Below are 12,270 nucleotides of genomic sequence, written 5' to 3' on the forward strand. Positions count from 1 at the left end.
GTTTATATCTTTATAATTAGATATTATTAGGTATTGTATAAAAAAAGCCGTTCAAATATTGTGTATTTTAGAAGTATAACCAATTTTTTGCATATAATTTTTAACAAACTGTTGTAGGGAATTAGTAATAATGATACACTCCTTCCATGTGATGAGTGGAATGAACCAGTCACTATAAGTAAGGTGATGTCGTCCAGTATTGAGAGAGTACCATAAATCCTCGAGTATAGTCTGCCCTTGAGTATACTACGCAGGGGATTTTTAGGGGGCTGTACTTCTGAAAAACGTAAATTTTCTGAGTGGAAATTTTCACTACAACAATATGAGAGAATATGAATAGAAAAACAGAAATGGAAAGTGGGTAACTAAGTGCAGTGGAGCATGGAAAGAGGTGTGACGGATGATTAGAGATGAGGATTGCAGTGGATGGAGTGAATAATAGTTTGGAGGAAGAGAATTGAAGGAAAAAAAAAGTATTCAATCTGAATAGTCCTAGGGTTAAACAACAACAACAACAACAACAACATTAACTTCAAGCTATTTAATATGGGGAGTTCTTGGTTTTATGGGTATTGTGAAAGGTCTGGTTGGAAACTCAATCTTCTGAGTTCTTTTACATGGCTTAGAAAAACTGAAGGACCCCTGCAATAAGTGTGTGAATCTGAGAGGGGAATATCTTGAATAAAATCATAATTAACGAACCATTCTGTTTTTTTCTTTTACCCAAAGCCAGGAACTTTTCAACAGCCCTCATATGTATATATAAAATATATATATGAGGTGGGGCAGAAAAGTTCTTGGCTTTAAGGGTGTCACGAAATGCTAGGTTAGGGGCTCAATCTTCCGAGTTCTTTTACAGGGCTTAGAAAAACTGAAGGACCGTTGCAATAAGTGTGTGAATCTGAGAATGGAATATGTTGAATAAAATCATAATTAACAGATCCTTCTGTATTTTCTTTTACCCAAAGCCAGGAATTATTTAACACCCCTCATATGTATGTATAAAATATATATATGAGGGAGTGGGGGCAGAAAAGTTCTTGGTTTTAAGGGTGTCGCAAAATGCTTGGTTAGGGGCCCAACCTTCCGAGTTCTTTTACAGGGCTTAGAAAAACTGAAGGACCGCTGCAATAAGTGTGTGAATCTGAGAGGGGTATATGTTGAATAAAATCATAATTAACTGATCTTCATGTATTTTCTCTTACCCAAAGCCAGGAACTTTTCAGTATCCCCTCATAATTCTGCTCCCTGTAACCATAGCTTCAATCCCAGAATGCCACAGTGTTTAGAACGGGGACAACACCAGCCCTGACACTTACCTTGAGGAAGGGAGAAGACATGATTTCCAGAAGTGGTAAGGGTCTTATGAAATTGTCCAAATGCTGCTCCCAAAACTTCAAGACATTATCGCCAAATGGCAGCAAGGATTTGAGCGTCTGTGCTGCGGTTTTCCATTCTTCTATCTTTTGCAGGGTTTGGTTAACGTTCATCTGCAAAAATATCGTAACACGTCAGTTTAGCATAAGAACTGGTAGGCAGGTATGAGGCCACAAACTGTAAAATTCATTATCATCATCAGCATCATCATAGTGTTCTTTCACTCAACAACAACAACAACAACAACAACAACAGATTCCCCTCATTAAAGACAATGCATGAATGTTCAGCTTTTTGCTTAACACCCTGCACAAATGATTTGTTTATAGTGATCAAATGTATGCGTTGTACACCAGCTCACCTGCCCCTCCATCAAATCGATGTCACCTGAACAGGTGCACAAGTGTATCACATGTCAGATGGGTGTCAAAGTGATTCCAGAGCAACGTGAGATGAAGTGTTTTGCTCAAAAGCACAACACCCCACCTGGTCGAGGAATTGAAACCACAATCCCATGAACACGAGTGCAACACACTGACCGCTCGGCCATGCATCCTACAATATCAAGAACATCAATATCATTCACGGTTCCCATCTATTTACCTTCTTGAACAGCATCTTCTTCCATTCACTTGTATGTTCAATTGTGCTTCTCAGGTATTTCCACAGGTCAAAGCGGGCATCCATTTCGGTGACCATTCCGTTTAGGAAGCTCAGATCGTACGATTCACCACAGATAGCTTTTTTCCATTTATTCAGATTTAACAGGCTTTCTTGATTCCCTTGGAATTCGAGACGGATCTAAGAAAAGACAAAAAATCCAGCGAAGTGAATCCAGGATTTATTTATAATCCAGCAAAGTGAATCAGATGAAATACATTGTGATAGCTTACCTTGAGCAATCCTAGATGCTCCTTTCCACTCAATAGGGTTAGCCATAACTTGGATTATAACTGAGTACTCATACAGCACCTGCTGGGATACTCTATATAGATATCATGTGATTACGTGACCGACCAGACCATCAGATGATGCTACACATAGCTGGTCCCGATGCATTCGCATTGTTTTAGCCTTCGAATGACGCCACCCCGCTGGCCAAGTGAGCAGGCCAACAGAAGAAAGTGGGAGAAAGAGTGGTGAAAGAGTACAGCAGGGATCACCACCATCCCCTGCCGGAGCCTCGTGGAGCTTTTAGGTGTTTTCGCTCAATAAACACTCACAACACCTGGTCTGGGAGTAGAAACCACGATTCTACGACCGCAAGTCCGCTGCCCTAACCACTGGGCCATTGCGCCTCCACCTATATAGATATGTACCGTAAAAACCCATGTAATTTACACACTTTTTTCACAAAAACAAAGATAAACTTCAGGGGGTGCGTAAATTACATGAGTGGATTGTTTCCAGAATTTTTTAGAAATATTTTGTTGAAAAATGATGTACAAATGTAAACATTTGTACCGGAAGTTGACTCATTTAATGTCAGAATAGGTTTTACAGAAAAAATATAATGAAGTTGACTTCTATTTATGCTGGACGGTATAATGCTTACTTTTTCTGTATATATTTACTAAAACCATTAAATGGTAAACAACTTTTTGAAGTTTGACATTCATGTTGGTAATCACAGTCTGGGCCATATTTTACTGCATCTAATGCTGACGACTACATCATAACTCATCCTTGCGCATGTAGACACACTAAGTGAATATGACATAGCATTCCTACAGAAACCTTCATTTACCTAATACGATGTTTAATGTCGTTTCACATTCATGTTGAATTATGCAACCTTATGTTCTCTTCATAGAACACTTGTAATGTATGTGTCACCAGTTCTTTTGGCATAGTAGAAGTTTACTATTCTTGTTTATGTCTCCTCACAGACATGTATATTCTAACAAGTCACTTCTTAAATTTCGCACCTCTCTTGTTCAATAAACACCGAGTTAAACTTGCAAAGTCCCTTTATTTTCTCTTTTCGATTTTTAATGTTTGTTTCAGCGGATTACCAAACTATCACTTTGGTCTCCCGGCTAAAACAGTAATGACAAATCTTTAAGTTTGCCTGACATTTCATATGTGTGAAAGGGATTAAAATTTCAATACTCCATATCAAAGGTTCCGACAAGAATAGACACTTTCGACCAATCAGAATTCTGTTTACAAAATCGGTCTGATTGGTCACCTTCCTCTGTCGGTTGAATAAAATGTCATCCAAGCTGATGTTTATCAGTAATTAAATTTATTTTGCAACACTTGTGCATATTTATCAGCTTTGGTTTTGTTGATAAGAATTATCAACAGATTTTCCTGTGATCGTGATTTGAGAAGACATTCAGAAATATGTCTAAAGATCGGACATAATCTCTTCTGGCCAGGAAATGCAAAATAAAATTTATTATAAACAACACAAACACTTTGTAATTTAATAACTTTCAATGTGATACCTGCTAAACAGAAATTATTTTTATTTAATGAAAATTTAATAAAATCTAATCATCATCATCATCATCATCATCATCATTTAACGTCCGCTTTCCATGCTAGCATGGGTTGGACGGTTCAGCTGGGGTCTGTGAAGCTGGAAGGCTTCGTCAGGCCCAGTCAGATCTGGCAGTGTTTCTACGGCTGGATGCCCTTCCTAACGCCAACCACTCCGTGAGTGTAGTGGGTGCTTTTTACGTGCCACCTGTAAAAAGCACCCACTACACTCACGGAGTGGTTGGCATTAAGTGAAATTATGCTAAATACAACTAAATTGAAAATCTTTTCTCCCCCTGGCCATAGCAGCAATTCTGAAAACTTTTGGGTGCCAATTTTACATGAGTAAAGCTTTCTTTAACAATTTTTATCCTGAAACTCACCTGCGTAAACTATACAGGTGTGCAAATTACATGGGTTTTTATGGTATGTATGATGTATGTATATACATGTGAAGGTGCGTGGCTTAGTGGTTAGGGTACTCGACTCACAATTGCAAGATCGTGAGTTCAATTCCCGGCGACGCGTTGTGTCCTTGAGCAAGACACTTTATTTCACGTTGCTCCAGTCCACTTAGGTGGCAAAAATGAGTTGTACCTGTATTTCAAAGGGGCCAGCCTCATCACACTCTGTGTGTCATGCTGAATCTCCCTGAGAACTACATTAGGGGTACACGGGTTTGTGGAATACTCGGCCACTTGCACGTTAATTTCATGAACAAGCTGTTCTGTTGACCGTATCAGCTGGGACCCTTGTTGTGCTCCAACAATATATGCTTTAAGAAACAAGTACTGACAGCTGTTGAAAAATAAAAGGTGACCCAGGATGGGAATTAAGTAATTTTATTGGTTCTGGAAGAATGAAAAAACAGAACCCAGGAGCAAATTACAGGTACTGAACTAAACATAAGCAGTAACCCAGAACTCGGAAATAACGGTCAGTGTTGTGTTTCCCCAGGGCCATCTTAGCAACAGTCAGTACAGAGGGCCCTGGGGTATTCATTTATTGACATTAAGCTGCAGTATACATCATCATCATCGTTTAACTTCCGTTTTCCATGCTAGCATGGGTTGGACGGTTCGACCGGGGATCTGGGAAGCCAGAAGGCTGCACCAGGCTCCAGTCTGATCTGGCAGTGTTTCTACAGCTGGATGCCCTCCTTCCTAACGCCAACCACTCCGTGAGTGTAGTGGGTGCTTTTTACGTGCCACCTGCACAGGTGTCAGGCGAGGCTGGCATCGGCCACGGTCGGATTGGTGTATTTTACATGCCACCGGCACGGAAGCCAGTCGAGGCGGCGCTGGCATCGGCCACGAGTCGGATGGTGCTTTTTACATACCACCAGACCAGGGGTCCTGGCTGGTTTAATTACACAGATCAAAATTGGGCCCCTAGATCTGTGAGGCCCCTAAGCAACTGCCTAGTGTGCCCGTGTCTTAAGACAACATTGGATTTTATCAGGAAATGTTTTGTGAAATGTGAACAAGGATATAAGTACCTCTTTGATCTCGTCCACCATGGCCGAAGCGGGGTTTGATGGGTCCAAAAACTTACCCCCCATTGCTTTCTGGTGTAACAAGGTGACACAAATCTCCAATTTCTGTAACAGAGAAAAAGAGAGAGAAAGAGAAAGAATATTATAATAATAATGATGATGGTGGTGGTGGTGGTGGTGGTGATGATGATGATGATGATGATGATGATGATGGTGGTGATGATGATGATGATGGCGATGATGGTGATGATGATGATGATGATGATGGTGATGATGATGATGATGATGATGATGGCGATGATGGTGATGATGGCGATGATGGTGATGATGATGGCGATGATGGTGATGGCGATGATGATGATGATGATGGCGATGATGGTGATGATGGCAATGATGATGATGATGGTGATGGCGATGATGATGATGACGGTGATGATGACGGTGATGATGACGATGATGATGGCGATGATGGTGATGATGATGATGATGATGATGGTGATGATGGTGATGATGGTGATGATGGTGATGATGATGATGATGATGATGATGATGATGGCGATGATGATGATGATGGTGATGATGACGATGATGATGATGATGATGATGATGATTGATGATGATGACGGTGATGATGACGATGATGATGATGATGACGGTGATGATGACGATGATGATGATGATGATGATGATGATGGTGATGGCGATGATGGCAATGATGATGATGATGGTTGATGATGATGATGATTGATGATGATGATGATGATGGCGATGATGATGATGATGGTGATGATGACGATGATGATGATGATTGATGATGATGATGATGATGATGATGATGGTGATGATGGTGATGATGACGATGATGATGATGTGATGATGATGATGATGATGATGATGGCGATGATGATGATGATGCGATGATGATGATGGTGATGATGATGATGGCGATGATGGTGATGGCGATGATGATGATGATGATGGCGATGATGGTGATGATGGCAATGATGATGATGATGGTGATGGCGATGATGATGATGACGGTGATGATGACGGTGATGATGACGATGATGATGGCGATGATGGTGATGATGATGATGATGGTGATGGCGATGATGGCAATGATGATGATGATGGTGATGATGATGATGATGATGATGATGATGATGGCGATGATGATGATGATGGTGATGATGACGATGATGATGATGATGATGATGATGATGATGATGATGATGGTGATGATGGCGATGATGGTCATGGCGATGATGATGGTGATGATGATGATGATGATGGTGATGATGGCGATGATGATGGCGATGATGGTCATGGCGATGATGATGGCGATGATGATGATGGTGATGGTGATGATGATGATGATGATGATGATGATGATGATGGCGATGATGATGATGATGATGATGGTGATGATGATGATGATGATGATGATGATGCGATGATGATGATGATGATGATGATGGTGTGATGATGATGATGATGGTGTGATGATGACGATGATGATGATGATGATGATGATGATGATGGTGATGATGATGATGATGATGATGATGATGGTGATGATGGCGATGATGATGGCGATGATGGTCATGGCGATGATGATGGCGATGATGATGATGGTGATGGTGATGATGATGATGATGATGATGATGATGATGATGGCGATGATGATGATGATGATGATGGTGATGATGATGATGATGATGATGATGATGGCGATGATGATGATGATGATGATGGTGATGATGATGGTGATGATGATGATGATGATGATGATGATGGCGATGATGATGATGATGATGATGGTGATGATGATGATGATGATGATGATGATGGTGATGATGATGATGATGATGATGATGATGGTGATGGCGATGATGATGGTGATGATGATGATAATGGAACTACTATAATGAAAAGACTGCTTTGCCATGTGGCCGAACAGTACACAGCTTAAAGAAAGTTAGTTAAAAATTTCCCCTTCCTCTTTTTTTAAAATTTTGTTTATCCCCTCAAGAGTGGTGTAGGGGTCTTCATGCATACAGCAAAGGGCCAGACACACACACACACACAACACACACACACACACACACACACACACACACACACACACACACACACACACACACACACACACACACATTAATGCATACAAAAACATACAACTTATGCCCATACATATCAAGCACACCTTGCATTTCTTTCTTTCTTTTACTTGTTTCAGTCATTTGACTGTGACCATGCTGGAGCACCGCCTTCTAGTTGAGCAAATCGACCCCCAGGACTTGTTCTTTGTAAACCTAGTACTTATTCTATCAGTTTCTTTTGCAGAACTGCTAAGTTACAAGGAGGTAAACACACCAGCATCGGTTGTTAAGTGATGTTGGGGAGACAAACACAGACACACAAACACACACATATATATACATATATACAATGGGATTCTTTTAGTTTCTGTCTACCAAATCCACTCACAAGGCTTTGGTCAGCCCGAGGCTATAGTAGAAGACACTTGCCCAAGGTGCCACGCAGTGGGACTGAACCCGGAACCATGTGGTTGATAAGCAAGCTCCTTACTACACAGCCACTCCTATGCTTATATATATATATACAACGGGCTTCTTTCAGTTTCCGTCTACCAAATCCACTCACAAGGCTTTGGTCGGCCCGAGGCTATAGTAGAAGACACTTGCCCAAGGTGCCACGCAGTGGGACTGAACCCGGAACCATGTGGTTGGTAAGCAAGCTACTTACTACACAGCCACTCCTATGCTTATATATATATATACAACGGGCTTCTTTCAGTTTCCGTCTACCAAATCCACTCACAAGGCTTTGGTCGGCGCAAGGCTATAGTAGAAGACACTTTCCCAAGGTGCCACGCAGTGGGACTGAACCCGGAACCATGTGGTTGGTAAGCAAGCTACTTACCACGCAGCCACTCCCGTGCCTATACATCCCTTATTTAACAGTGACATGCAATTACAAGTGAAATCTTACTTTAAATTTTTCGTCTGATTCCGATATGGCCCATGGTGTTTGCGCACTGACATAACTGTTGACGTCTGACATTTGTTTCTGAAATTCTGCCCATTGCTTCCACAAAGCGCGGTTTTCTCTGAACTCATCAATGGTCTGTTCCCGGAAATATCGACTAATTATCTGTTCATAGAAATATAACAATAATGAATTTTAAAATATCTGTATACAAATACAAGGATAATAATCATCATCATCATCATCATCGTTTAACGTCCGTTCTCCATGCTAGCATGCGTTGGACGGTTCGACCGGGGATCTGGGAAGCCAGAAGGCTGCACCAGGCTCCGGTCTTATCTGGCAATGTTTCTACAGCTGGGTGCCCTTCCTAACGCCAACCACTCCGTGAGTGTAGAGGTGCTTTTTACGTGCCACCTGCACTGGTGCCAGGCAAGGCTGGCATCGGCCACGGTCGGATTGGTGCATTTTACGTGCCACCTGCACGGAAACCAGTCGAGGCGGCACTGGCTTCGGCCATGATTCAATAATAATAATAATAATAATAATTAATTCTTTTTATTGGCCACAAGGGCTGACACACATGATTAGAAAATATAAAGGGACAAAACAGGACGAAAGGTTACAAAGGGTTTTGTCCGTTTTTCGAAAGAAAAAGGTACGTGTAAACAAGCTTTACAACAACGGAAAAAAAATTCAACAATTTACAAAACTCCCAATAGAGGAGACGCTTCGAAAAAAGAAAAGGTCTCACGTGGAAAAACCCATAAAAGCCACGGGAGCCTGGTCAGCAGCTGTTCAAGAATTTGGACCTGGAGATCTCCATTTCCCGCGACTTCGAGGGCCACCTCCCAGTGGTGTTGGGCGTCAACAAAGAGCCCTCGACTACAAGACTACCAAAGTTGTTTTTTTTTTTTCCAAGGTCTGGGGTCTCCCGCCCCTAAGCCCTAGGCCATCACCTAATCACCCTTATCCCGTCTTGTTGCTTAACAACAACAACAACAGCACCAGCAAGAAGAAGAAAGAAGAGGAAGACAAAGAAGAGGAAGAAGGCAAAGAAGAAGAAAGAAGAGGAAGACAAAGAAGAGGAGGAGGAAGAGGAAGAAGAAGAAGAAGAAGAAGAAGAAGAGGCGGAGGAGGAAAAGGAGGAAGAAGAAGAGGAGGAGGAAGAGGAGGAAGAAGAAGAAGAAGAAGAGGAGGAGGAAGAGGAAGAAGAAGAAGAAGAGAGGAGGAGGAAGAGGAGGAAGAAGAAGAAGAAGAAGAAAAAGAAGAAGAACAAGAACAACAACAACAACAACAACAACAACAACAACAACAAGAAAGGACATAGCTGTAATCTGACTTTACATTGTACAAATCTTCGGTGTACTCCATATCATCTTTGCATTGAGGAATATCCTTCAGGTGTTTCCTGTACAACTGAACATAATCAACAAATTCTGCCAGTCTTCCTGGTTTTTGTAACAGAGCCTAAAATAAAAACAGACAAAGCAATAAAGAAAAATTTTAAGTTTTCAAAAAATTCATACATTTCATTTTAATATTTCTAATATTTTTTGTATCCATTCTTCAAAATTTGGAGGGGGGTGAAGAATTCTTTATCTAGTCTTGGAAAAATTCCACATTATATAATTAACTAGCAGTATCGCCCGGCATTGGTTGGGTTTGTTTATGTCCCTGTGACTTAGCAGCTTGGCAAAAGAGACTGATGGAATAAGTACCAGGCTTGAAAAAGCAAAAACTACTTGGGTCGATTCATTTGAGTAAAAGGTGGTGCCCCAGCATGGCCACAGTCCAATGACTGAAACAAGTAAAAAAGCCAAAACATAAACCCTTTTCCCAATGCCTAATATATTTCTTTATTGCCCACAAGGAGCTAAACACAGAGGGGACAAACAAGGACAGACAAACAGATTAAGTCGATTATATCAACCCCAGTGCATAACTGGTAGTTAATTTATCAACCCCGAAAGGATGAAAGGCAAAGTCGACCTCGGCGGAATTTGAACTCAGAATGTAATGGCAGACGAAATACCTATTTCTTTACTACCCACAAGGGGCTAAACACAGAGGGGACAAACATGAACAGACAAACGGATTAATTCGATTACATCGCCCCCAGTGCGTAACTGGTACTTATTTAATCGACCTCGAAAGGATGAAAGGCAAAGTCGACCTCGGCGGAATTTGAACTCAGAACGTAGCAGCAGACGAAATACCTATTTCTTTACTACCCACAAGGGGTTAAAAACAGAGGGGACAAACAAGAACAGACAAACGGATTAAGTCGATTACATCGCCCCTAGTGCGTAACTGGTACTTATTTAATCGACCTCGTAAGGATGAAAGACAAAGTCGACCTCGGCGGAATTTGAACTCAGAACGTAGCAGCAGACGAAATACCTATTTTGTAATACTGTTCCTATTTCTTTATTGCTCACAAGGGGCTAAACATAGAGGGGACAAACAAGGACAGACAAATGGATTGAGTTGATTGCCTCGACCCCAGTGCATAACTGGTACTTAATTTATCCACCCCGAAAGGAAAAGGGCAAAGTCGAATTTGAACTCAGAACATAACGGCAGACGAAATATACGGCTACGCATTTCGCCCGGCGTGCTAACGTTTCTGCCAGCTCGCCGCCTTATCCCCAATCCCTGACCCCCAGGATGCCCTACCACACCTTTGAGATTTCAGCCATTCTCTTCTGCAGTGTCACAAAGTTCTCGCCTCTTTTGTTGATCACAAAATCGGTTATTTGCTGATAAATGGCATCGATCCAAGGGACGAGGAATTGGTGAATCCCTGAGCAGTCGAGCCAGATCATTCTATTGGTGCTTGTGACACTGGTGCAACAGGAAACGGCCTCCTTCGACATGTCCAACATGGAAAGCTTTTCCTGGAAAGAAAAAAAAGACAAACCAAAAAAATTTTAATTAAGATACAACATTGTAGGCGTAGGAGTGGCTGTGTGGTAAGTAGGCGGTGCTCCAGCGTGGCACCTTGGGCAAGTGTCTTCTACTATAGTCTCATGCCGACCAAAGCCTTGTGAGTAGATTTGGTAGATGGAAACTGAAAGAAGCCCGTCGTATATATATATATAATCTATATATATATATATATATATATGGGTGCAGGAGTGGCTGTGTGGTAAGTAGCTTGCTTACCAACCCCATGGTTCTGGGTTCAGTCCCACTGCGTAGCACCTTGGGCAAGTGTCTTCTACTATAGTCTCGGGCCGACCAAAGCCTTGTGAGTGGACTTGGTAGATGGAAACTGAAAGAAGCCCGTCGTATATATATATATATATGTATGTATGTGTGTGTGTGTGCATGTTTATGTGTCCTTGTTTGTCCCCCCAACATTGCTTAAGAACTGATGCTGGTATGTTCACGTCCCCGTAACTTAGCGGTTCGGCAAAATAGACCGATAGAATAAGTATTAGGCTTGACTAAAGGCGGTGCTCCAGCATGGCTACAATCAAATGACTGAAACAAGTAAAAGAGTAAAAGAGTATTGCGCGAATGGTTGCTGAAAAGTTCCTAGCTTTAAGGGTATTATCTTTTCTACTCTAGGCATAAGGCCTGAAATTTTGGGGGAGGGGTTCAGTCAATCAGATCGACCCCAGTATGCAACTAGTACTTAATTTATCGACCCTGAAAGGATGAGAGGCAGATGACCTTGGCAGAATTTGAGCTCAGAACATAAAGACAGACAAAATATCGCTCAGTATTTTGTTTGGCGGGCAAATGATTCTGCCAGCTCACCGCCTTCAGGAAATATGAATAATTATTTCATCTCTAGGTACAAAGCCATGACAAGGACATCTAATTTAGCTATATATATAAAGCTGAAGTTGTCTGTGTGTGGCAGGTTTGGTAGCCTTCAACTAACACCA

At 41.6% G+C, this 12,270-nt stretch overlaps 1 protein-coding gene across 1 annotated transcript in view; it reads right to left on the reverse strand.

Annotated features, from left to right (window-relative positions):
- Positions 1-12,270, reverse strand: part of LOC115225671 (dynein heavy chain 6, axonemal-like) — a 63,165-nt gene that overhangs the window by 46,877 nt on the left and 4,018 nt on the right. Inside the window, exons 3-8 of the mRNA XM_036514515.1 lie at positions 11,056-11,271; positions 9,719-9,841; positions 8,375-8,536; positions 5,363-5,464; positions 1,981-2,178; positions 1,320-1,490 (exon numbers count right to left, since the gene is read on the reverse strand). Coding sequence (XP_036370408.1) covers positions 1,320-1,490; positions 1,981-2,178; positions 5,363-5,464; positions 8,375-8,536; positions 9,719-9,841; positions 11,056-11,271 — 972 coding nt within the window. The remainder of the gene's footprint in view (positions 1-1,319; positions 1,491-1,980; positions 2,179-5,362; positions 5,465-8,374; positions 8,537-9,718; positions 9,842-11,055; positions 11,272-12,270) is intronic.

This window comes from Octopus sinensis, linkage group LG28, assembly GCF_006345805.1.
Source record: "Octopus sinensis linkage group LG28, ASM634580v1, whole genome shotgun sequence".
NCBI classification, from domain to species: domain Eukaryota; kingdom Metazoa; phylum Mollusca; class Cephalopoda; order Octopoda; family Octopodidae; genus Octopus; species Octopus sinensis.